Raw genomic sequence first — 26,125 nt, 5'->3', positions numbered from 1 at the left:
ACCATCTACAATTGTTTAAGAAACGGAACATGTACACGTAAATCAAACAAAACACGTACTGAACTCGTGCAAACCACACAGCACTGGTGAAAGAAATGTAAGAAAATCTAAATAAATGGACCGACGTGCGCGTTCACTGAGTGGAGGACTTGGCACAGTGAAGGCGCTGATTCTCCCCAAATTGAGGTACACTGTTCAACACCGTTCCTGACAGAGCCCAGCAGGATTTCCTCGTAGGCAAATCTTGTCTCGTAGACGAGATTATTTTAAATTTACACGGAAAGGCAAAGGAACCAGAACAGCTAAAACCACCGTGATGGAGAAGGATGAAGGGGGCGGGACAGAGTTTCTACGACCGACCTTCGTCGGCAATGGTTTACTCATCGCTCACGTAGTCCAAGCCCATCCCGCGGCCCCGCGCGGCTCCGCGTGGCTGACGAGCCAGTTCTCACCGCGCGCTGTCAGCGGCCTGCCGCAGCCGCAGTGCCGGGCGCCCGCCCGCAGGCCCCCCGAGCCCCGGCCTCTCACCTCTCGGAAGTCCTGCTCGAAGTGCCGGAGCTGCAGGCACTGCTCCAGTTTTCGCTGATGCTTTGCCCAAAACTCATCGAAGGCGGCCTCGGTTTCACTCAGCTGGGCCAGGAGCCTGCGAGAGGGGACGGCAGCCATGCGGGGCCCCCGCAGCGCCAAGCGGGCGGGGCGCTCGGTCTGCCCTCCACACGCGAGGGGGCACGTCGGAGGGCTCGGGGGGCCGGGGTCTGTCTCCCCCCAGGGCCCTGCCCTTGCCCTCGACGCCCTGGGTCTCTCGGAGCCGCCTGGGGCCGGTGGTTGTGCTGAGTGTGTTGTTTTAAAAGGTGCAGACGTGGCCGTTTGGGCCTGTCATTCGCAACCTCAGCTCAGGGGACGGACGAGGAAGCGGTGAGCTGCCTCTGCGCCTGCAGGTCACGCGCTGCCGCCCTGACCCCGCCGGCCCCGGCCTCACCTCTGCACGGTGCTCTGACTGTCCAGCTGGTCCTGGTTCGGGCTCTGCTCCGGGCCCCGGGCCAGCGGCTCCCGGATGCTCTCCAGGACGCTCCGCCCCTCGTCCAGCGCCAGCCTCATGTCCTCCTGTGGGAAGAGCGCGCCGCCCATCACCCCAGGCCGCTGGGCCCTGGACTTGGCCCCCGGCGGTGGGCTCCGTGGCGCCCGGCCCCACAGGGGAGTGTGAAGGTGACGACAATCAGGTGGGCACACGGTGGCCTCCGCCTGTCCCCCAGACCCTCTGCTGACCGCCCAGCAGTGCTGGGGAGGCGCTCCCACCGTGAACGGGGAAGGGCTAGGCTTACGGGTCTCCCAGGCAGTGGGACCGGACAGGGTAACAGGAAACCAGACCCCCGGTGTCTGCTCCCGCGGCCCGCCGCCGGGGGCCGGACGGGGTGAGGGCTGTCTTGGCGGGGTAGGGGGCGGCCCCCATGCACCAGCAGTGGGTCACGGCCGCCACTAACTCAAAGCCCGAATCACGCGGCGGCCTCGGGGGCACAGTCCCGATCGCGTTGACCAGGAAGCCGGTTGTGTGCCGCGACCACTTGGTCAGGCTCAGGCGTCCGAGTCCGCCCCCCTCTCCCGGGGTGCCGGGGATGCTGTCTCGTTGCCCTGATCAGCAGGGCCCGGCAGCAGGACGGCAGGGCCAACCAGAGACGTTGCTTGGAAGGGAGGTTCAGCTTCCCTGCAGGGCAGCCAGCTCGGGAGCCTCCCAGACGCCCCTCCCTGCACCACCCGCCTGCGCACGCACCTTGGCCCTGTCCTTCTTCTCCGTGTGGGCACGGAGCACGGAGCTCGTGGACTGTACGTCGTTGGGCAGCTCCGTCTCGGCCAGCTCGGTCCCGAAGGCCTGCAGCATCTGAGCCGTCTGCTTAACCAGGAGGGCGAAGCTCTCTATCGCCTGGTGGGGAGGAAAGCACCCTCATGAAGCTGCTGACGCGCTGCGGCTCCCGCGCCTGGAAGCTTGGCCGCAGCCCAGCCCGTCTCCCCGCCTGCGCCTCGGCCTCGGCTCCTTCACAAACACGGGCTCTGCACCCTCCTCGGAGGGCGAGTGCCGAGAACCCAGCTCGCGCTTTTCCTTCTTTCTTCTCTGTCCTGAGCCCAGGAAAGCCAGTCGCGACTCATGACTCGCGTTCCTCCTTCGGACTAACGTCCACGGAGACCACCTGCTCATCCTCGGGGAGGATGACTAACGTCCACCGAGACCACCTGCTCATCCTCGGGGAGAAAACCCGGGTAGACGGGAAGAGGTCTTTGGAACAGGCAGCACCTTAAGGCAAAAGCAGCTCTGCTGGATTGACTATGGTTACAGAGGACGCAGGGGACTCACTGTGCGGTGGCAGAGCCACCTGGAGTGGCAGTAATCCAGGGTCCCGCCCAGGTCCTCGGTCAGCTGGGACTTGTCAATGTAGCTGTGTAATTCCGGGACGGAGCTCAGCATTATGACCTGGGGAGGATGAGAGCCGCCCGTAAGCAGAGCGCCCCGCACACGCAGACGGAGGGGCCGAGGCAGGCGTGGACGGAAGGCGTCTCCTGGCTCCTCCACGGAGGGCAGGGCGCGGCGCCCCCTGGGCCTCGGCTCTCCCATCCGTGAGACGAGTGTACGATGACCGGTCTCACCAGACGACCGCTGCTGGGGTCGAGCAAAGCCCTGGACGGAGCCGGGCACGCTGCCGACACCGGGCATCTGATGGGTGAGGGGGCCCTCGTGCTAACGGAGCCGCACGGACCCCAAAGCCGCGGGTCTGTCCGCATTCCTGCTGAGACCGGGAGGCTGCGCGGGGGCGGGGTAGGTGCCCAGCACGGCACAGCTGCCTTTGGGGAGAACAGGTGGCCCCGGAGGCTCTTCCACACGGATGAGTTTTACTTCCTATCTTGCTCTTGTCCTTCTGAGGTCATTCCATCCATGAGCCTGGATAAAAATACAGCCTTTGCTTTGCAAGCTGTCAGTTCCTGCTGCCGAGGTCCTGGGAGGCTCAGCCCACGCGCCACTCGACACCACCTCGTGTTTTATTAAACTCTGAGCTCGCTGGGGGCCGAGGGGACACCTGACACGTCCCAGGTCAACTGTATCCCGACGTGGGAGGTCAGGGTGCCACTGAGACCCGGAGGACCGCCTGCCCCGCCGTCGGGGGCCCACGTGAGGCCCCCCGACTGAGGCATAACTTTCACTTAAGAACAGGCTACGATGTCAGTTCTCAGCGGAGGTATCTGGTCTCTCTTTGCCGTCCGGCAAGGCCGTTCCCCCAGGTCAGCCTGATTCACGCCAACAGGACCAGGGACGGGTCGGTCCACTATCCAAGGACCTAACGCTCTTCCTCCGTGACTTCTACCTGCTTCGCGTCTACTGAACCACGACAGAAGAGGCGAGAACACACCGCCCCTCTGGACGTTTTCTACTTAGCACCGAGGTCAGCACAGGCACCAGCACTGACGTGGACACACTGTAGCAGCAGCCTTCCCGAGATGATGCTTCTCTAATTCTAAAGAATGATCCAAAATGGCCCAGGGAACAGGAGATGCTGGCGACGAATTCTGTGAAACCGTGTTTCGAGAACTCACGGGCTCAGCCCCACGGGGCCACATGCAGGGCAACCACCGCACTTAGGGTGGGACCCCAGCCTTGTTTCCTCTGACCCGGGGTCTCTTGTTAGCGAGGGTCACTCGCCAAATATGGGCAAATGTCACCCCCTCACAGGGTCCCTGAGACGTTGGTGCCCAGGAGATGGCTTGGCGGAGGGAGGGCCGGGCTGCGGCCTGGGGAGCACAGACCCCTGCCCGCAGCGTCAGAAACCAAGGCTTTTGATGCTACAAAAACGGGTGCACCCCCTTCCCCTCAAACCCTGGAGCCTGAGGTCTAGGGCCGCTGAGTGTGGCCTGCACACCTGGCCCCGGCCGGCAAAGCACCCTCTGTCCTGAGCGCGGAGAGCAGGGGACAACCTCGGGGACGGTGACCCACACCGGCATTCTCAGATTCCAAGAGAAACCTGGCTGGTCTTGTTGGAGAGGTTCTAAGGTGCTGGGGGTGGGCTCTGTCCTCTTGGTATCGGGCGCGTTGCCGGGCAACCCCTTCCAACTGGGTTGCTCTGGGTACCTGGCTCAACGTGGGACGCAGGCTTCCTGGGTGCACAGCTTCTAAGGGATCCCAGCAACCTCTGCCTTGAAAGGGGCTGCCCTGTGCTGGCCGGAGTGAGAAGGCGACACAGGGGTCCCTCTGCAGCTGGGGGTCGCTCACACCTACTTCCCTGGCCCCCTCGCCCCCATGCCCAGGTGGAGCCGGGCCGCTCCTCACAGGAGGTGAGCACTTACCGGTACCTTCATCTTAAAGTCATCTCTGTTGAACCTGAAGGCGAGGTCAGAGAGCGTCCTTTGGAAAAATCCCGTTGGGCGCAGGACGAGGACAAGCTGGAGGTTTGCTGGGAAGGATGCCTGCAGGGGACAGAGGGCTGCGGCTCTGTCTGCGGGCAGCACGGCTGCCAGCCGGGTCCCCACGCCCGCAGCGGCCCTCGGTCCCAACGGGGAGGACCAGCCCACCAGAGCGGGCGTTTCCAACACGCCAACGTCAGACTAAAGTGGAAATGGTTACAGACACTGCACCGTTAGAGCATCACCATTTCTTACAGAAAAGCACAAAAGTCACACTGCTTGGTACAGCTGTGCTATGCTGCTTCTCAACTTCAAGGGCAAAAGCTCTGACCTTCTGGGGAGCCTGTAATAACCTATCATGGAAGAGAACGTAAAGAAGAAGGTATATATTTATGTATAATTGAATCCCTTTGCCGTACATCTGGAACTAACACAACGTTGTGAATCAACTATATTTCAATAAAAATTTTAAAAATAAAATAAAATAAAAAATAAACTGTAAAAAAACGAGCTTTGACCCCTTGTTAAGGCTGAGCTGGTACCCCCAGCTGCTCATTTTGAAGCCCACGTCCCCGGTGGCTCAGTGACCGAGTTAAGATGAGGTCATCAGGGCAGGCCCATGACCGGACACGACTGTGTCCTTATAAATACAAAGGGGACATTTGGGCACAGAGACCCACGGGGACCCATGTGAGGATGGACGTAGAGACAGGGGCTACCATGGCCGAGGGTGTCCAGAGGCCACCAGACGCTGGGGGAGCACGGAGAGACACCCCTCCACAGCCGCAGAGGGACCAGCCTGCCGACACCGTGATCTCAGACTTCTGCCTGCAGACTCGGGGGACAGGAGATTCCTGTCGTTTGAGCCCCTCTGTGGTCTATGGTATCTGTTATGACGGCCCCAGGAAACTAAGACACTTGTGCAATAAAGACAAAGCCACACACACACACACACACGCACGCACGCACGCACGCACGCACGCATCACCTAAAACAGAGCTAAAGATAAGCTTACACCCAGGCGCACACCCGTAGATATGGTCACGTGAGCAGATTCGCACATTCACGTAAGCTCTGCGTACGAGGTGCCTGACCTTGGACAAGTTAACCTCTGTGCCTCGGTCTCCCCATGTGCAAATGGGGATAACAAAGCACCTTCCTCAGCGCACGGTCCTGGAGGCCGAGCTCTCTGCCGCCCAGGCAGTGTTCAGAGCCCTGCTCCTGACTGAAGCTGAGACACGGGCATTGCCTGCCCAGGGCCCTGGGGCCGCACCCGGTGGCCTCGGTCTGAGAACCGGTCCCTCAAGTGAGAGAAAAAGGAGGAGAAAGAGAGGCCGCTGGGACTGGGCGCTCAGGCTCAGGGCTCCCCGGCCAGGCGGGGCGGGCAGTGTCACTCCTGCCGGCGGCCCTGACCTGATGCTGCCCAGCTGTTCCCCACAGAAGCGCTGGGACCCTCTCGAGATGTCAGCTGACCATGACAGCCCCCGCCCAGAACACCCACACAAGTCCCCGCCTGGCCGCGAACAAGCCCAGAGTCCCCCTCCCCCACCCCGCGGCTCCCCGACCCCCCGACATGGTTCCACGCCCTCCCCAGCCTCCGCACCTGGACACTGCCCGGTGCCTTGGTGGGTCAGGGAGGCCCCGGGAGCCTGGCCCCGCGTCGGAGGATTCCGCTATCCCGTCCCCGAACCGGACACAGCGAGGCCGTGGCCCCGCGGGCCCAGGGCCCGCCCTCCCACCGCGTCGGGGCGGCCACCCTGAACCCCAGCAGCGAGCGCTCAGCCTCCGTGTCTGCCCAGGAGCCCCGCGCCATCGTCCTCTGTCTCCAAACACGACCCACATCTTCGGGCTGGATCTCGCCATCCCGCTCCCGTGGCCGACGCACACCTGCCCCCTGGCGCCCTCCCGCCCTCCCGCCCAGGCCGCCACGCGCCTGATCTCCAGCTACCCTCCCCAGGCCACGGCGGGGTCCTGGCCCTTCACGGAGCCCGACCCCAATCCCCTCTACTGATCGTCACCCCGTGAGCCAACCACAGCCCCCCAGACGTCCGCTCAGGTGTGCTCTGCCCCAGCGCGCGGCCACCTGGAAGCTGAGCTTTCCCGCACCTCAACCCCACCTCCCGGCCCCTCTGCACACCAGCACACGGCGCTGGTCACCACTGTGACTCCACACCCTGTCCAGCCTGGCCGCACCTGCCCTACACCTGCCGCCTCTCCATCGCCCGCCGCCCGTCCCGCCTGCATCCCTCCCCCCTGCGTCCCTCCGTCACCTGCCGCCCCTCCCCGCTGCACCCCTCCCCCCTGCAGCCCCTGCACGCCTGCCCCACAGTCCCTAACGTGTCCGGGTGTCGCCGTCACAGCCCTGGAGGGCAGGACTGCGTGTCCCCCATGCCAGCACCCGAGCACGTGTCTGCTGAGTGTTGTGGACAGAGACGAGAAGGTGGGCAGCCTGACGGGGGGCTCTGGGTCCCCATCAGCAAGAGGGCCGTGTAGCCCCCCCACCAGGCGTGAGACCAGCGTCCACTACCTCAGGAAAACCGCCTTCAGCGTCTCTTTCTGGAGGCGACACCGAGTCACACTTCTCTAGCCTTCAGCCCGGTTCTATTGCCCTGATTCGCACCTCACAGCTGCTGTGGTCTGAGCTTACAAGGTAACACGAGCCCTTGTCCTTCACTGAGGTCCACTCAGGGCAGGTGGCCAGGAAACCCAGGGTGGGGGACTTGCCCACCCCATCCCGGGAGGAGGGGCACCAGCCGTGCTCACCGTCCCGTCAACGTGGAGAAGACTGTCCCCTTCTTGTCCTCTGCTTCAGTCTTTCCGTGTCTCTAAATGATTGAGTCTTTATATTGAAGAGAGTAACTGTGAGATCCCAGCCCAGTGGGAACACTTCAATGAGACACACACAACTATAAATTAAATCATAATTTATAGCTGCAAATTAATTTTCTCCCCCTTGGAGTCAAACATCTGTATGAAATGCTCTGTGAAATTCCAAAACAAAAACTTTATTTTAAAAATACAGTAACTATGGGATTTCCCTGGTGGCACAGTGGTTAAGAATCTGCCCGCCGATGCAGGGGACACAGGTTCGAGCCCTGGTCCGGGAAGATCCCACATGCCGCGGAGCAACTAAGCCCATGTGCCACAACTACTGAGTCTGCGCTCTAGAGCCCATGCACTGCAACAACTCAGCCCACATGCTGCAAATACTGAAGCCCACGTGCCTAGAGCCCGTGCTCTGCAACAAGAGAAGCCACCAGAATGAGAAGTCCGCACGCCGCAACGAAGAGTAGCCCCCGCTCGCCGCAACGAGAGAAAGCCCGCGCGCAGCAACGAAGACCCAACGCGGCCAAAAATAAATAAATAAATAAAAATAGAGTAACTATATGGAAGATTTGGGATGAAGGCTATAAGATAACATCTTTTTGTAACTTACTCAGTAATCAAGTGATTACAATAGTTTCTATGTAACCTGAAAGTAACAGTGTTTCTTTTCTGAGGCTGACCTTCATTGGCTGAGGAACAGAGAGGTGGTGCGAGGACCATTAAAATGTAATCTGGAGGCAGAGAAGGAGGCTGGTTTCTGAACTAATATCCTAAGAGCCTTAGACACTGCAAAGACATCACCTACATTTACAAAACAGCTAAACGCAGCGGAACGCAGCAGAAGCTCTGTGGAACCCCAGTGCCTCAGGGAACGGGGTTTGAAAACACTCCCCAAGCGCATGTGCATGTTACTTTCTTAAGTTTTGCTCGAAGTCACATTTACCCAGCCTGACTATACACTTGATTTCAAACAGAGCAGCCAAACCCTGACCAATAACATTTGTCTGACAGCAGTCAAAAAACACGAGTTTGTGTGATGAATATAGACTTGAAACTTGGTGTCTCAGTGCCAACACATGAAAACCCTAGGGTCTGAATCAGAGAGGCTGACGTGAGAAGAGGCCGCCCCTCGCTCCCAGGGTGGCTCCCACGCAGGTTGTGTGTGAGCACTGAGGATGGGGCCGTCTAAGACCCCCCCACCTCCTGGTGGACGGAGTGGAGACCGCCATAAACACCGCTATGGAAAAGACATTGAAGAACTCGGTGGGAAGGGCATCTCTTTGGTCAGAGGACGATCATGAGACCAAATGCTCCCCACGTCAGGGGAGCTGTCCTCCCCCAGGACATTCTGTGTGGACCTGCACCGCCCACCGGCCTGGACTCGGACCCCCAGCCACCGACCCCATCCATAGGCGGCCTCGGCCCTTGAAGCCCAGTCTCCACCGGCAGCGCAGGTGAGTCTAAGGGAAGCTGCCTGAAGGCCTCTCCACGCACAGCCCAGGGCTGGAGGCGCCCTGTCCCCTCCACAGAGCAGCTCTGCTGAGCTACTTATCTTAGAAGTCACAGCTCTTCAAGAGTCAACGCTGGCCTCCCAAGGGGCCAGTCCATGCACTGTCCTCAGCCAGAGCGGTGCTATGACCCGACCCCCTCGGTGACCTGTGTTCCACCCCCTGCGCCCCAGGCCCCTCGGAAGGAGCCATGCCCTGGCCCCCCGCCTTCCCGTCTGTTCCGAGGGGCGGATCACCACCCCTCTGCCCAGACAAGGCCTCCTTCCCCTCCCAGCTCTCGGCAGGGTCACCTCAGCCGGGAAGCCCTCCTGGAGCTTGCTCTGCTCCCGCCTTCCCTGTGCTAGAGGTGCTCGCAAGCTGCGCTTAGACCTCTAGTAACTGGCGCACGGTAGGAAGTCACCAGCGTTGTTTAGGACGATATTATTTTGCTACATTTGGAATATTTGCCGGATGCTAAACATCCTGGTGCTTCAGATACTTCAGTTGGTACCTTTTCTGCACACGGAAGGCATAGGCTTGACAAGCAAAAAGTGGAGCTCTGCCCCACGCAGACTAGAAACAGCTCTCACTGTGATTTCCTGCAAGGTGTGCTCTCGGGTACGGACTCAGCTGAGTCGGGCTGGCCCCAAACGCAGATCAGCGCCCTCCGTTGCCACGTCCCCAGCTGCCCCCCAACCCCTCCACGAACTCCTGTAGTTTAGAAAAAGGGGGTTCAATTTTAAATGAATCCCAGAAGAGTATACACGGTATTTTATGAAAGATACATCCATCCGAGGACGGTCCAAACCTTGATCCAACTGTTGGGCAAAGAGCAATGTTCCAGCTCTCAGCTTTGGGTCTCCTCCGTGGGTTGTGACCGTGAACTGTGACAGGCAGACACGCACATCAAACTGACACCCGGTGAGCTGTCGCGGGCTCTGCTCTTGATGGGGACACGGCAAGTCTGATTTTAGCGACACTGGACTTTGGACCCTCCAGTGCCTTATTTTTCTATTCCAAGCTGAGGTAAAGGCATCCAAAAAAAGGGAAAAGAACACCCCGAAGTACAGAAATCTCAGCTCAGGAGACAGCACACATGGCGGCTAAAAATAGCCCCAAATTTCAGCGCATTATGTAAGTGCCCAGGCTCACTCGGGCGGCGTGGTGGAATCGTTCAGGCTGGGCCGGTGCCAACAGATCTCCCCTCCTCAAGGGCTCTGGCCCAGCTGAAGCCAGCTGGTCTTCCCCCCAAGCTCCCCTGGATGAAAGCGAAGGGTGCAGCGCGGGCCCCGCGCCTAGCTCAGAGGGGCGCAGACCCGGAGCGGCAAGTCCCGGCCCCCTGCCACCTCCCTGCCCGTCTCCGGCGCCCTGTGTGTGTGTCCGGCATCTGGTCACGGTGTCAGCCACCTGCACTCCACTAGTCTACACATTTCCTGCTGTGCCCCCCTGTCCCCAGCACTCCCTACCATGCCAGGCACACATTAAGGTCTCAATAAATGTGTTGAATATATAAAGGGAACTTTTGGCATTAATACGATCAGTGAATTCTTGTAACAAAAACCACTGGAGTTCAAAGAGAATTTCTGACCATTCTGCTGAAAAGTGCTAACTTCTGGGCAGTTCCAAGGCAGTATTGGGGAACCCTAAGGCTTACAGGAGAAAAATTTATATTTTTATTGTATAAGAATCAGTGCAAACACGAAAACTCTAACTTTTTTTTTGTTTTTTTTTGCGGTACGCGGGCCTCTCACTGTCGTGGCCTCTCCCGTTGCGGAGCACAGGCTCCGGACGCGCAGGCTCAGCGGCCATGGCTCACGGGCCCAGCCGCTCCGTGGCACGTGGGATCTTCCCGGACCGGGGCACGAACCCGCGTCCCCTGCATCGGCAGGCGGACTCTCAACCACTGTGCCACCAGGGAAGCCCCTAACTTTTCAGTTATGATTTTCACAAAGTTTTGAAGATGAGCCGGCTCTCTTCAGAAATTCATCTCATTATAAACTGGATGAAGGGACTTCCCTGGTGGTGCAGTGGTTAAGAATCCGCCTGCCAATTCAAGGGGCATGGGTTCAAGCCCTGGTCCGGGAAAATCCCGTATACTGTGGAGTAACGAAGCCCGCGCGCCACAACTACTGAGCCCACGAGCCACAACTACTGAAGCCCACGCTCCTAGAGCCCGTGCTCCGCAACACGAGAAGCCACCGCAATGAGAAGCCCGCGCACTGCATCGAAGAGTAGCCCCCGCTCGCCGCAACTAGAGAAAGCCCGCGCGCAGCAGTGAAGCCCAATGCAGCCACAAAAAGCCAACCAACCAACCAACCAAACAAACAACTGGATGAAGAGTAAAGCTGTGTTTACGCTCGGCCACGGGAGAGCCTGACCCTACACAGGCTACCCGGGGCCACTGGCGATCTCGATGACTACTCAGGTTTTAGAAATAATGTATCTGTTTCTTAGAAAACAACACTGCATTTGGAGAATCTCTTATTGTCTGACCAGGAGTCGCTGACCAGCTTGAGAGAGATTCACAGTGCTCCTGTCTCGCCCGGGCCCGGTGGGTGCCGGCCACACGAAGGCGGATGGGGCTGGCCGTGGCCTCGAGGGCCCATGGCGTGCAAACAGAGAAGGAGGGTATCCTCCCGGGAAGGGAGGCCAGGCAGGGATTGAGTGCAGCCCTGCTCCAGGGTTGGGGGGGGCGCTAGGGGCGGGTAAGGAGGGATGAGTGGCAGCCACCCTGGCTCTGGGTGAGGGCCCCCCAGGGTGTGGCATGTGGCAAGGCCTGGACCCCACGGGGATGCCCGTGACCATCACGGCAAAGCGCCTGACTCAGACGCCCGTGCACACCACGACGTGCCCGAGCGGTGGTTCAAACCACTGACAGACAAACGCAAAAGAACTGGGCAGATTACTGGACTCGAAAATGTTGTTGTTATAACAGTGTTACCTTTTAAAACAGCAACACACTTGACTGGAAGCTTCTTGGCCGCCAGCTCAGGACTAATTTACTGAGTTATTGATTCAAGAAAAATGTGTTGTTAAGGCCTTTGTGCATCTGACCCAAGTGGCTTTTACAATTTAATCCTTAATTTGGGCTGTCAGGTGACGTCACGCGCAAATTTATTTTAAAATTTAAAATAATGAAATGGACGTGCTGGCTGTGAACTGGGGGTGGTACATCAAGGTCCTCTGTGAGCTTCTAAGGACTTAAAAACAAAGGAAAGCTGACGATGAAACACTTATATACTACGTGAATACGCTGCTTTTGAAACACCCTCAAGTGTTTTGATTTGTTGCAGACAAACGGTGACGTAGAGAGTGCGTGCCTGGTGGGGACGGGAAGCAGGGGCAGGGCGGTGAGGGAGTCACTCTGTCAGGAGGACGAAGCGGGGACCGGGCAGCCCCAGGACGGGTTTGCACAGGACCCTGTCGGTCGTGAGCGTCGGGGCAGATACTGGGCCTGAAGCGTTGTTCAGAGGAAGTAACGAGGCAGCCAGGAGGAGGGATCAGTTCTCCCGCCACATCCAGACCCCAGCACAGCAACAGCCCCTCAGAGGCCAGAACAAGACCCAGAGCAAGAGCCTGGGGGACCGTCCCCCCACCGGGGGTCGGTCGGGGTCACTCTGCCTGCAGAGCAGCAAACTTCCCGGTCCTCTGGCTGTGGGGAGGCAGGGGTGGGTGAAACTCAGCCGGGGAGAAGCGCTCCGCACCCAGCTCGGGAGCCGGGCCAAGCCGCCGCCGCAAGTAAGACTGGGGGCCTTCTGCTGACTTCAGCTATTCCCGCGGCTAAAAACAGCACAGCAGCAGCGCAGACCAGCGGCTCTTCCGCCTGCAGTCTGCGGACCAGGAGGGTCTCCACGTGGCCATGAGGGCCACCAAGGACGGCTACTAGTCTGCCTTAGTCTAAGACTAAAGAAGAAACAGCCCGTTGAGAAGGAGAAGGTCACATAGGAAAAGCTATTCAATGTAATCCCCAAACTCGTAGCCTGAAGGTTTCCCTCGAGAATGACGGCACGGTGTGTCCTAAGCATCTCACATACTCAGCGTCAGAGACAAACCAGCTGGGGAGATGGTTGTCAAGTTATAACACAGCCCCCGAGAGTGGTAACCCACTTGAGAACACACAGGCATGCACACACACGTGCACAGACATGCACACACGTGCACACACACTTGTGCTCGCAACTCGAGGAACCCAGGGAGGGGTGGCTGGCCCTGCCCCAGGCCCCAGGCTGGTGCTCCGAGCTGGTGCCCCACCGAGCAGCACAGGCCAGAACCCAAAGTGCCAGCCGGCAGGAGAGGCTGCGCCACCCGCCCAGGAGGAGGGGGTGGGGGGCACGCGCGCGGTTACCGACACTTACCGCTATTCTCAGGATGGACGCCTTGACCGAGGTCCATTTGTCCTGCCTGCGGTCTATGACCAGGATGAACCCGATGCCAGCATCCTGCAGGCTGAGAGGAGGAGAGAGCCGCGCTCAGTGCGCCGCCGGAGGATGGGCCTGCCCTGCCGTCCATCTCCGGGAAGAGCTCGGGGCAAACCGGCTCCTCCTGTGGCCCTCAGCCTGCTCCACACACTGCCGGGGGCGCCGCTGCCAGGACAGCATCGAGCCACCTGCAGGGCTTCCCTGAGCTCGCGGGCACCTTCCAGGGCTCGCTCTGACCCGAGACGGACGGACAGACTCTGTGTTGTTTATTTCCCAGCCTGACACCAACCAGCTCACGGCACAGAGAGGTGGGCAGGACCCATGCTTCCTGGAGCCCAGCTGTTCAGTCAGAGCTGGTCATGTTGCCTTGCAAGTGGACCGGCCGGCCCAGCCCTTCACAGTGAGCCTATGACCCACACGTCCCGTTAGTCCCAGCATCTGGGGTCCCTGAGGTCATCCACGACACAAAATCGCTCTTGAAGGCACGGCCACAGCTCGGGGAGAAAAGCCCCGAGGCGCCCGGAGGTGCACGAGCGTCCACTGGGGACGGGAGACAAGATGAGGCTCCTTGCAGCAGGAGCATCTGAGAGAGGCGCTGAGCACCGGTGACGACAGCCCCGTCCCCACAGCCTGACGCGGCGTCTGAGTCACTGCGGAGACCAGGAGGCTTCTCCCCTTGGACAAGCCCGCCACCGTGAGCCAGCTGCAGGGCGGCAGCGCCCACGCCAGCCAGGCGGCGCGGAGGAACGAGCGAGGGGCCGAGGCTCCGACTGGAGCTGCTGATTTCCACGTCTCCGAACACACCGACGGTGTAAATGAAAACCAGAAATACACGGCACACGTACAAACGACGTGGCTGGCGGCGGTGCTCTGCCTGCTGGGAACGTTATGTAACAAAAGCCAGAGCTGAGACAGCCCAAGTGCTCCGTGTCGGAGCAACACCGATGATGGACACACAGAGCCACGCCTGCACGGGAGCGTGCGCGCCGCTGTGTGTCAGCGCACCCGATGGTGAAAGGCTCCACCCGTTCAGCGTTACCTGCTCCACAGACGGCACAGGACTTCCGGGAAAAGCACAAACAGACGTCAGAGCGCGCACAGCCAGGCCCACACGGCGCCCCGACAGAACCGCCTTCTAACCGGGCTCAGCTCTCACGGAGGGAAGTTTTATTTTGTTTACCACTCGGGCTTAAGTGCCAGGTACCTGGGATCACAGCTGCCTTGCCCCACCCCCCACGCCTGGCGGCCTCAGGGCCTGATCTGGGCGGGCAGGGCAGTGGAAGCTGAGACGGCCCCTAAGCCTGGTGCCGGCTCTGGCCGGGGCGGTCAGGAGCCTGGGGCGTCACGGGCACACGCCTTCCTCTGGGCAGCCCCCGGCGGGCTCCTGAGCCCTCGCAGCCTCGGCCATGGGAGCCGGGGCTCAGCCCGGCGCGAGGCGGCAGCGCATCGGGCGCCCGCGCGGCCCCGTCCCGTCCACTCGCTGCTGCCCTGCCCCTCTTGGCGGCCCCTCCCCCGGGGGGACAAGTCCCACGCAGCCCCCCGATGACACCGACCACAGCGGCTTCTCCACAGCCTGTGTCTGCACTCTGCCCCACCCTCCCTCCGTCTCACAGGGAGCTGCCCTGCGGTCTGCGCCGTGGGGCCGGCCCGGGTCTGAGGCCCAGCCGCCGGGATCCCACTCTTCCTGAGGTGCAGGAGACTCGCTTCCCCTGAGCAGGCGGCCACCCTGCCAGGCATGGGCCCCGCCGGCACAGGGGTCTGAGATGCGCTCCCAGACCACCCGCCCGTGGGGGGCTACCGAGAGGAGCACAGCCCAGGGGCGGACGCCACACGTGGGGACACGGGCCTGTCACCGCAAGCCGGGCCGGGCCATTCCTCGGCGCCACCTGGACGGGCCACTCAGCGAGAAGCAAAAGCGGGACCCGAACAGTGTCCACCTCTGGGGCTGCCGCGGGAGCAAAGCCTGACAATGGCGGCAGGCCCGCCGTGCGCCCTATTCAGCGGCGGCTGCTGTGCGGCCGTCTCCCTTCCCCCGGGACAGAGCTCCAGGGGCGCGGCCCGCCTCCCCATCACCCCTCGTGACTCCACAGCAGGCCTCAGGGTGTCAGCTGTGGTTCTGGGCCCGTGGGCACGTCCTCCCGTGGCCCCTGCGCTGACCCCGCTGCCCTCGGCGGCCTGTCACCCTCACGCACGAGCAGGGCCGCTGGCCTGGCCACCCACAGAGCACGCGGCCCAGGGCCTCGCGCCCCACCGCCCGCGTCACTTCCACGACCCCCTGCCGCCCCCACCCCCGTCCCTTGGGGTCTTTAACCGGCTCTGCGCGTTTGAAAGCCTTACGGTAAAAAGTCCGTCACGACCTCAGGGGACAGCGCTGACGACAAACACGATGAAGACGCGAAGGCGCCAACGACAGGATCTCTTAAAAAGAGAATTTCAAGAGAAATGTGAGGAATTTGCTGGCTCCACAGAAACGTGTCCCGGAAGGCGGGCTTCCCAGCGAGGCAGCGGTCGGGCCGGCAGCTCCCGGCTCCCGCCGTATGAAAACACTCGGGCCAGAGCCCTGCGGTCACTCGCCTGCGGCCCCGCAGGTGCCCAGTGGGGTCGTGCAGGGAAGGTGCGGCCGAGGCCCCGCTGGGTCCCCCCTCCCGGCAGGCACTGCACTGAAGCCTGGGGCTGTGCTTCCCTCACTCCTCACCATGAGCCAGAGGCACAGAGAGGCTAAGCCGTCTGCCCAGAGTCACACAGCCGGGGAGCACAGACCGGGTGGGGCCCGCGGCCTGGCTCCGCGTCCAGACCCCCCAGGCCGAGTCCACCCTGCGGGATAAAGCTGCCCTCCCTCCCGCCCACCCCTGGGCTGCCTCCTGTGTCGGGCCAGGCAGGGCGGCCCCAGAGGCGGAAGGAGACGATGCCCGTGCACCAGCACCTGGCTCGGGGCCACGAGAGCTCTCCTCCCTGCCGCTCTCCTGTCTCTGACCACGTTTTGGGAACGCTGGCTCAGAGGTGCACAGGCGTAACAGAAGGCACCTTATGTAAGGACGTAGGGACCCTCCAAGGCCCCCTCTGCCCACATGACTGCAGCCCCAGAGCAAGGCCGTGTGATCTGCCCAGCCCCCAGGAGCCAGGGCCTAGCATCCCGGGGTCCCGTCACTCCGCCCTCCACCGCACTAAGGAGGGTCCCATCTGCCCGTCTCCCGCGGCCGTGACCTCACGTGCCCAGGGGAGAGGGAGGGGGGCTGACGCTCAGATTGCACAAGAGGCCAGCACCCAGGGTCCCTCGCGTGCCAGGCCTCGAGGTGACTCTGCGCTGAGGGTGGCGGGGGACCTGCAGCCACGCGGGCAAGCCCCTGGGACCCTGGACACACGCGGCCCCGTGGACGCACAGACGCCAGCCCGCAATGTCCCAACAGCCGCTCGGAGGGGCCCCTGGATGGCTGCCCGGCCGCTGCGTGGGGCTGACGAGCTCACTTCAGGCCCTGACAATCAAAAAAGGCCCAGAGCTCACGCAGGCATGGTGTCCTCTCTAACACCCCAGGCCTGCTGACTCCTCGGGTGGCCCTGGGGAGCCAGAGGCACGGCCAGCTGCGGTCTGACCTCCCCTTCGTCAGGACTGGGCAGCATGGGGGCGGCCCGGGAACTGGGCTGGGCTGGGAGGGTCCCCGCAGCGAGGCCGCGGCCACCCGGCGTCACCGTGACCAGTTCCTGCGTGGCTACCCCTTGCTCTCGGACCCAACACGTCACAGAGCAGGGACAGGCGGGGACACGAGGCCCGGCTTGGCCTCGCTCAGCCCGCGCAGAGCTCCCGGTGGGAAGGACCACGGCTGGGGTGAGGGTGAGTGTTCTCAGGGCCACCTTGACAGAGGCCAGCTAGGCCTGGCACCAGGCGGGGGAAACAAGCGCAGCAAGGGGGGCAGCGGGCCAGGCAGGCCCAGGAAGGAGGCGCCGGCAGGCTGGCGCCCATCCCAGCCCGGCCTGGCGGGTGGCAGCGCGGTGCATCCCCAGGGGCCCGTGGGAGAGAAGGTCCCACCTCCTCCAGGAGCCCTGGCCAAGCAGCTGGGCCCTGGGGCTGGGCCAGCCCTCGGGGTGGGCAGGGGGTGGGCAGGCCAGGCAGGGGCCTGGGGTACGGGTGGAGGCTGCAGCTGGGGGTTGGGGGGCACAAGCCGGCCTGTGGAGCAAATGGGTCCAGGCAGGACCTGCCCCACCTTCCTGACCGCCCCTGCTTCCCCACCTGGCTGTACTTCTTTGCCCTCTCTTCTCTCTTTGCATCCCATGTTTTGACCCTGGTCTACAGAGGTTGCGAATGTTACAAAGATTTTCTTTCCCTGTCTTCCTTTTGTAAGCGAAATGCCGCAGCCCGTTTCCTCTCTGCCTGTGACTTACCTGCCGGGTTCAAACGCCGTGACTTTGAACGTAGCCCTGAGCATTCAAGCCTGAGCCTTTCTTTCCTGGCTGTCTCTTCCCTCTTCTTGTGATTCAAAAGCTGCCCCTGTTATCATATCACGTGTGCAATGCGGTTCTCTTAACGCTGCTCAGCTTTCCATCCCAGAAAGCACAACGGCAAGAAAAACGTCAGACCCTTTTAAAGAACTCTCTCACACTTGGTAACACCACCATATCTGTTCTCAAGGCTACAGCAGCCCCGTCAGGGTCAGACGCACACGGGGAGAGCAGGGCCGGCCAGGGAGCCCTGACCGCACAGCAGGGCTGTCGCCTCGTCCTCACAACCCAAAGGAAACAGTCCACCTCTTACAAAAACACAGGGATTTCTCCAAAGAGCCCGAAAACTTGCATTTTTTGTTCTTTATATTTGAATTATTTTTTCCACATCAACATCAAGGTGAACATACTCAAGATTTGTTTGAACTGACGCGTGTGCAGTAGTAGAGGGTCTTTCTTACACAACGGAGAGGTTAACGCGCAGCCCCGTGCCCCGTCTACAGGGACCCACCTGGCACAGAAGGAAACTGGGGTATGTACCTGGTTTTCAAAGACTGATTTTCATCTATCTCAAAACACAGCCTTCTCCAACAGATGACGGATGAACACAATGTGGTCCAGCCATGCAACGGAGCATTACTCAGCCTTAAAAAGGAAGGAGATCCTGACACCTGCTACGACACGGGTGAACCTTGAGGACGGTATGCTCCGTGAAATAAGCCACCCAGAGTGACAAATCCGGGCTGATTCCACTCACGCGAGGTCCTTGGAGGAGTCAGATTCACGGAGAGAGAAAGTGGGCGGTGGGGCCCACGGCTCGGGGAGCGAGCGCTTCACGGGGACAGAGCTTCAGTTCTACAAGACGCCAAGTTCTGCAGTCTGCTTCACGGCACCGTGCGTGTAACACCACTGAGCTGTGCACTTAGAAACAGTTAGGACGGCGAGAAGTACGTGTATTTTCCCACAACTAGAAAATTACGTTGGGGGAAGAACCCACCAAGCACACAGCTTCCTTAAATACATGAAAAAAAAAAGACACGCGCACACGCACACACTATCGGCTGCCTCCCTGTAACAGAGGGAACTGCTCCCCCGAGGGCACGCAGACGCCAGCACCACCTCGGCTACTCCGGAATCCCTGCTACCTCGTTACCTGCCAGAGGCTCCACGTTGCTGCTGCAGCCCCAGCTGCCTGCCGTCTGGCTCCTGCCCTGCAAGTGGGTCCTGAGCTGTGCCAGGGCTGCCTCAGGCACGTCCTCTGCACCTGGAGCTGAAACCCTAGATGAGGAGGCCTCTGGGCGTGGCGACGCCCCATGTGCACGAGCTGCTGGGTGCAGCCTGGGCGCTCTGACGGCAGCGAGGGAGGGGCTCCCCAAGCCCACGCCCACCCCTCCTGGGCTCCCCTCACGGGGACCTGTCGCTGTTCCCAAGCAGGGCAGGGCTGCACCCCTCCTCCCGCGCAGGTCTCTCGCTCTTCCCCCCACAGGTGAAGGGCATGGCCGCTGTTAGCTGGATGCCGCCCCATCACAGCCGCGTGCGCAACAGGTGGGGATGTCCCACTTCTGAGCTGCCCGAGATGGCAGCCACTGGCCCCTGGGAACTGCAGGACGGCTAGCCTGGCCCAGGGACTGAGCTTTGACATTTAGTTAGTTTCAATTTAAATGGCTACACGTGGCCAGTGGCTGTTGCGCTAGACGGTGGTGACAGAGAAAGGTCATTACGACAAAGGAAGAGTCCTGAGCCGGGCGGCCTCTGGCTCCACAGGAGAACAAGGTCGGGAGGACAGAGAGACAGGACCCCTGTGGAGAGGGTGCCCCAGCGGGCACGGGTCCCTGAGCTTCAGGCCACGTGGGGCAACGGGCTGAGCCAGGCCACTGGACAGCAAATGGACAGCACATGGCAAGGACGGCCCTTTACTTGCTAATCACGCGAGGCCAGAGCGCCTGAGAGCTGTTGCTAATTATGCGAGCCCCGGGGAAGGGTCCCCCCGGCCAGAGCGCCTGAGAGCTGTCACAAACGGGATCACCGTCAAGGTGTCCGGCCTCAGAACAGAGCACCACACCTGCCACGTGGGGGCCAGGCTGCCGGAGGCAGAGGGGTGGTGGCCACAGGCTGGGGCCCGCCTGCCCGGTCCATCCACGCCCGAGGCTGCGGCACAGCCGCCACAGGACAGGCAGGGCGCCGTCTACGGGGACGCCTGCCACACGCCGTCGACCAGGAAGGGGCTGCGCCGTCCTGTCTTGTGGGGGCGCATCTGCACACGGACGGAGCGACATGCTTGACTGTGGTTTCCTGTGGGGAGCGTGAAAGCTAACGATGTTTCACGTATGCGTTTGAGTTGCTCGGGACACGCTCATGCCACATTTTCTATCCTTATATTCAAAAGTCAGCTGAAAATTCACATGGAGTCACAGCCACAGCGAGAAGGGAGGTGCTGCCAGGGGCTCGAGGCAGGGCTCGAGGCAGCCTGGCTGCAGGGCTTGGCAGTAGGCGTGTCCCGAGTGCGGCTGGGGGCCTCAGAACGGCATTTACGACCCTGCTCCATCCCCACGTGTGCTGCCTTTCCCCGTCACGTAGTCCACACAACTGCCAAGTGGGGGCACGTGTGTGCACGCGTGTGGTGTGTATGCTTGCGTGTGGTGTGCACACCCGCTCCTATGCACGTATGAGCATTCGTGTGTGTGGTCTGTGATGCACACCTGCATGCACACGTGTGATGTGTGATGCACGCCTGTGTAAGTGTGCATGGTGTGATGTACACCTGTGTGTACATGTGGTGTGTGACGCACACCTGTGTGTATGTGTGTCGCATGTGATGCACACCTGTGTGTGTGTGATGTGTGATGCAGCCTGCGTGTGTAAGTGTGCATGGTGTGATGCACACCTGTGTATGTGTGTGTGAAGTGTGACGCACACCTGTGTGTACATGTATATGGTGTGATGCACGCCTGTGTGTACGTGTATGTGGTGTGTGATGCACACCTGTGTATGTGTGATGCACGCCTGTATGTACATGTGTGTCGTGTGTGATGCACGCCCGTGTGTGGGTGACCTCTTTGCGTGCACCTCTCCTCGGGTGAACACGGCCCACCACGGAAGCAGATGGGAGATGTGCCTGTGTCTCCCGAGCAGCTGGGTGATCTGACCCGGGTCCATGGAAAGTTAGCGTCCTTATCGGCGTCCAGTAATCTAGGAGCCCCTGAGCTGCGCCGTCACCAGGCTGGGGAGGGCGGCAGCTGTGCAGCAAGGTGATCCTCGCGGTGTTATCTTCCAAACCCAGGGCGAGTAGGTGGGGGATGCCCCCAGGGATCCTGCAGGACCGCCGTGTGGAAGGGCGTCCCGGACGGCTAAATCTGTCCTTCAGAGAAAGGCCAGAAACCTGTCTCAGTGTTGGCAGCCCTAAGACCCTATGACCTTGCGTGTGTGAGTGCACGCGTGTGCCTGTGCGCGTCCTGTATGTGTACACCGGCACCCACAGGGGAAGCCGCCAGTGACTGCCCTCAGCAGGAGAGAGGATCAGCTGGGAAGCTTCGGTTTTGCCACAGGGAGGGGTGAGAGGGGGTGAGAGGTGGATGGAGGGGGGACCCAGACTCCAGAATCGCGAGGGGAGGGGCCCTGGGGCCTGGCAGCCCGGCTCCCTGACTCGCTCACAGTTTACTGGGTGCTGGACCCAAGCCCTGCGTGGCGACACGCGGCAGGTGCAAATGAATCAAAAGGTCGATCTTGCTTTTTTTATTGGGCGACTTCCAGCAGCACAAACATGCTGCGATCTCCCCCATCTTAGAAGAAAGCCTTGTCTGCCCCACCTCCGCCCCTCACTGACCATCTCCCCGCCCCCAACCTCGTCTGCCCCACCTCCGCCCCTCACTGACCATTTCCCCACCCCCCTCGAGAGCAGATCCTGGAAGGAGGTGTCCACGCTCCCTGCACTGGCTCTGATCCCTCTCCATGACTGAGGTTCCCCTGACTGACAACCCCCCCGGGGGTCCTGTGAAGACCATCCCCCCTGAGACCCCCCTGGTGGTCCTGTGAGGACCGTCCCCCCTGAGACACCCCCGGGGGGCCTGTGAGGACCGTCCCCCCTGAGACCCCCCTGATGGTTCTGTGAGGACCATCCCCCCTGAGACCCCCCTGGTGGTCCTGTGAGGACCGTCCCCCCTGAGACACCCCCGGGGGGCCTGTGAGGACCGTCCCCCCTGAGACGCCCCTGGTGGTCCTGTGAGGACCGTCCCCCCTGAGACACCCCCGGGGGTCCTGTGAGGACCGTCCCCCCTGAGACGCCCCTGGTGGTCCTGTGAGGACCGTCCCCCCTGAGACACCCCCGGTGGTCCTGTGAGGACCGTCCCCCCTGCCAGAGGTCCCCTCACCTCCCGTAAGCCACCTCGGCGGGGGGTCCCCTCTCCCCACCCCCCATCCTTCACCCCTTTTTGCTTTGCTTTTCTTTTGCAACCCACACTCCTTGCATCTCATTTAATTTTCTGAGACCATGAGCACAGGATTTTACCTGTTTTGTCCCCTGCCTGGTCCCAAGGGTGTCCAGCACCGGCCGACCCTCACAGCGGTGACCTGAGCAGCTCCCTCTGCCGCGTGCACCCCCCCAACCCCCGGCATGAGTTCTGCTGAGGTCACAGCCACTCTTCGGGCAGGGCCTGGGGGTCATGGTCACATGTCCCTGGACTTGTCCCCCCCGGCCTGGCAGATGGTGGTGATCGAGCCCCAGAGGAACCGCAAGGGTTGCAGGCATCGGCGTGGGAAGCCGGTCCCCGAGCCACGACGGGCTCCCAGGAGCAGCCCTGCGGTGCGGCCGCGGACCCGCCAGCTGAGAAATCACCAAGGCAGCCCAGCTTCTCTCGTGGCGGCATTTCCATGTTCACGTGTGTCTGGTGCGTCCGGACGAGGGCTGCCCGGCAGCGTAAGGTTCCGAGATGACCCACGACTGTGAACCACATGTAACCTGGGGCTCCTGTCCTCTGCGTTTAATAACGGGACGAGAGCTACGCGCTGGAGGGTGTATTTTTCAGAGGACAGAGGGAAGCTCGGGGCCGACCGCAGGAGTCAGCGCCTCTCAGCAGCAGCCGGCACGAGACCGTCCGTCCACGTGATCTGCGTTGACCTTTACAGCGCGCCGGGTCCCGGATCTCACCCTCCCGCGTGGAGGCCGTGCTGGCGCCGGGCTGTCTAGGGTAAGCCCGGCCCGTGCGGGGGGCAGGGAGGGTTCCCCCTTTTCTTGGGGCCGGCAGTGCTGGCTGCGTCCGCCAGGCGGCAGCCCCTCCCTCCCTGGGTTCCCGCAGGAGGGGAGCCCTTGGCAGGCAGCGCCCGGCCCTGCTTGACCCACACACCGAGTGTCTCCCCCGCGCCCCGTGAGATGTGCGCTGAATCTTCTGGAAACGCAGCTGCCTGTGAGCTGATGGGCGACACCCTTCCGTACGCTTAGGAGGTCCCCCAAATCCGCCCTCGCTCGGGGCTGATCCCCTCCTCCCCGAGGAGCCCGCCCAACAGCGCTGCGGCCAAGGGCTCGGAACGCGGCCCCTCCCCGCCTCCCTGACAGCCTGCCGGGCAGCTGCCCCTCCCCCGCTGGCCCGGCACCCAGCTGCGAAAGGACGGTATCCGGTGCCGACGCGGGGTTTCACTCTGTGTGAGAGGGCGTCGGGGCCACGGGACCCCCCCCCCCCGCCCCATCCTCCGTCAAGAGGAAGAGACGTGAACAGGACACACGCCGACCACCACGCCGCGCGCGGCTCCCTGGAGACGGAGCCCACGGGTCTGGGCTGCACACGCTCAAGCCGGCCCTGCGGCCAGGTCCACGGCACCAGAGCCCCGCCAGGTGCCAGGAGCCCACCGTCGCTCCTCAGCTTCAGGGGGAACGCGCTTCTTGCCCTTGCATCTGCGGGCAAGTTCTGTTTGAGACCTTGGAGACCAAGGTTTGGAGAGGTTCCACTGCACCGGGGTGAGAACCCCTTAAAGAAGGAGAGAAACACAGGTGCTGGTCCCACCTGAAGGGGAGGTGAGTGTGCTGCGGTGAGGGACGGGGGGTGGGGGGAGCCTCAGTCCCGCCAGGCCGCGGGCTGACTACCAGCTGAGCTGGCTTTGCTCTCTGCAGACCAAGCCCACTTGTCCAGGAAATGTTTACCAAGGAACCACCTGCTGCTCTCAGGACCTGCGTGCGGGGCAGACACAGACCAACACCGATCTGTCAGGTAACGGGGACACCGCAGCTAAGCCCGTGAAGCCAGGGAGCCTGTGGGCCGGGCCCGGGGGTGGCGGGTGTGACGGCCGGCCTACCAGAGGAGGGCGCCTGCAGCCCGAAGAGGAAACACCGCGCCGAGGGAGCGCATCAAAGGCCCCGAGGCCAGGAGGCCTGAGCAGCCCCAGCACTAGCGAGGGTGGCAACCCGGGCGGGGAGGGTCCGAGAGGGCACAGGCGCCGGCCTGCGCGTCCGGGAGAAGCCTCGCCTCTGAGCCAGACAGAAAGTGACGTCTGACCTTCCCAAACCCGAGAGTGACCTGAAATCTGAGATTCCCCCACAGGCAGGGGAGGGTCACCCCACCGCACCATCGCAGGTGGGCAGTGGGAGGCCACATATAGTGCCCCCGGGGCCCTTGTTCAGCCTGCACTGAGCGGTTCGGTCGCTGTGGCAACGGCGCCCGCCGACCGCCGAGCCCAGGGCCGGCCGCCGCCTCGGCTGGGGCAGCAGGGCCGTGCCCGTAGCTGTGGAGAGGCTCACGGCAGCCTCCAACCGCAGGACTTCGGCCCGTACGTCCCCGTGCAGGGGCCGGAGCGGGAAGAGACAGAGAGACCCCCCGGCCGCGGGGGGTCTCCAGCCCCTGGACGCGTGCAGAGCCCGCCCGCCTTCGCCGATGCCTCTGAGTCATCCGACCCTAACCCCCCGGCCACGGAGATGGGCAGAAACCTCCGCGGAGCGCAGGCAGCCTCTGTCACGGCTCACGGGTGTCAGACTGAGAACAGTGCCTCGGACTCCTCCCCGGGCAGGCTTACTGCACCGTGAGCTCCACTGCCTGGTCGGAGACAGGCCTGGGGACCACGGGAGATGGGGGAAAAGACGGCCACAGCGGGGACAAGAGGCATGGGCTGGGGGGCTCACAGGGTGGGGGAGGAGGGCCACGCCTCACCTGGACGTGGAACGCCCACCCCTGGGAGATGTCATGGAGGGGAGCGGGGGAGCTGGCCACAAGCCCACCCCCCGGAGGGCCAGTGAGACCCCTGGGGGGGCCCACGGTCAGCCACCAACAGCCGCCGTCTTCTTGTTAAGTCACCGGACTGCCTGACACCGGTGCCGAGTGCAGCTGCCCTTCCTCTTGCTGGCCTGTCCCCGGTGTCCCACCGCCAAGGCTGTGAGGCTTTTCTGCGCCTCACTGCTGGGCACGCCGAGAGCTGGACCCACCGTGCCGGGTCCCCCTCCCCCAAGGACACCCCCTGTGCCGCCCCACGCGGGCAGCATCCACCTTCCCGCCACTCTCCAGACCCCTGAACCTACTCAAGCATCGTCCCCCAAGGTCCAGGGGCCTTGTCCGTGGCCTTCCTGGCTGTAACTTCAAGGGAGAAGACAAATGGAGATGTTTGCAGGATCGCATGGCCAGCCCGAGGGGCCCTCAAGGAAGGCTACGCACTCCCAGGACAGTGGCTGAACCTCCCGCCTCAGCTCGGCCAGCCCAGCGAGTTGGGTACAGAGAAGGACAGAGACGGTGGCCACCATAAGCCAACCCTAACACGAGACCCCGCCCCGCGGGACCCAGGGCGCGTCGTCCAGCTCCCTCTGCCAAGTGACCTTCACCACCCACGTCCATCGGGAGGGCTCCCCCAGCTTAACACCTCCACCCCGCAGGCATCTGGAAGGATCTCCCCCAGCCTCCCCCTACCCCCGGCACTGATCGGTGCTGACGGGACGACACTGACCAGCACCTTCTGTAGGACAGGTGTTGGGCGGTCAAACTCACTGTCGGGTCTGTTTCCCAGATTAGACTTAATTCACCGAGCTGTGACCTGCCTTCTGAAACCCGACGGAGGGAGAGTCTGACGGCACCCATGCCCCCAGTGCCTTAGCGGGGCAGCCGCTCGTCCGCTGGGCGGGAGGTCGGCAGCCTCACCCCTTCCGAGGGGGGATCCCCAGGCAGCATCAGCCCCCCCCGCCCCTCGGCTCCTGGGTGCCACACCGCCCAGCGTGGCCGTGGGCTCGGAGGAGGTCTCCCTACCTTTCTGAAGGACGGACCCAGTTCTGCTTGTAATAAAACAGAGTGACCCGTCCACACGCACCTGGGGATGCTGGTGAGATAGGTCATGACATTCTGGAACTCCTTGTCGGGGACGTCGCCGAAGGCCGGGTAGTCGGGGAAGGTGATGACGGGGCTGCCGTCCTGCCCCCGCCCACCTGGGGAGAGAGAAGAGCTGCACTCAGCACGGGGGGCGCGGGGGCGCTGCTCCCGGGTGTCGGCAGGACAGTCATTTTCCAGAAGGAAACTCACTTTCCGTGTTTTGGGTTTTTTTTTTTGTTTTGATGTGGACCATCTTTAAAGTCTTTATTGAATTTGTTACAATATTGCTTCTGTTTTTACGTTTTGT

The 26,125-nt window shown here is 62.0% G+C and overlaps 1 protein-coding gene across 6 annotated transcripts in view; it reads right to left on the bottom strand.

The window, feature by feature from the left end:
* MCF2L (MCF.2 cell line derived transforming sequence like) overlaps positions 1-26,125 on the bottom strand; it is a 76,014-nt gene that overhangs the window by 19,646 nt on the left and 30,243 nt on the right. For all 6 annotated transcript variants that reach the window (XM_060129434.1, XM_060129429.1, XM_060129431.1 and 3 more), the window contains 7 exons: positions 25,820-25,934; positions 13,052-13,142; positions 4,327-4,446; positions 2,348-2,464; positions 1,769-1,918; positions 980-1,104; positions 529-643 (listed from right to left, as the gene is read on the bottom strand). In XM_060129434.1, the coding sequence (XP_059985417.1) occupies positions 529-643; positions 980-1,104; positions 1,769-1,918; positions 2,348-2,464; positions 4,327-4,446; positions 13,052-13,142; positions 25,820-25,934 (833 nt within the window). The remainder of the gene's footprint in view (positions 1-528; positions 644-979; positions 1,105-1,768; positions 1,919-2,347; positions 2,465-4,326; positions 4,447-13,051; positions 13,143-25,819; positions 25,935-26,125) is intronic.

Source organism: Lagenorhynchus albirostris, chromosome 18 (assembly GCF_949774975.1).
Source record: "Lagenorhynchus albirostris chromosome 18, mLagAlb1.1, whole genome shotgun sequence".
Classification (NCBI taxonomy): Eukaryota; Metazoa; Chordata; class Mammalia; order Artiodactyla; family Delphinidae; genus Lagenorhynchus; species Lagenorhynchus albirostris.
The sequence above is the reverse complement of the archived record's forward strand: the minus strand, read 5'-3'. Positions and strand labels throughout refer to the sequence as shown.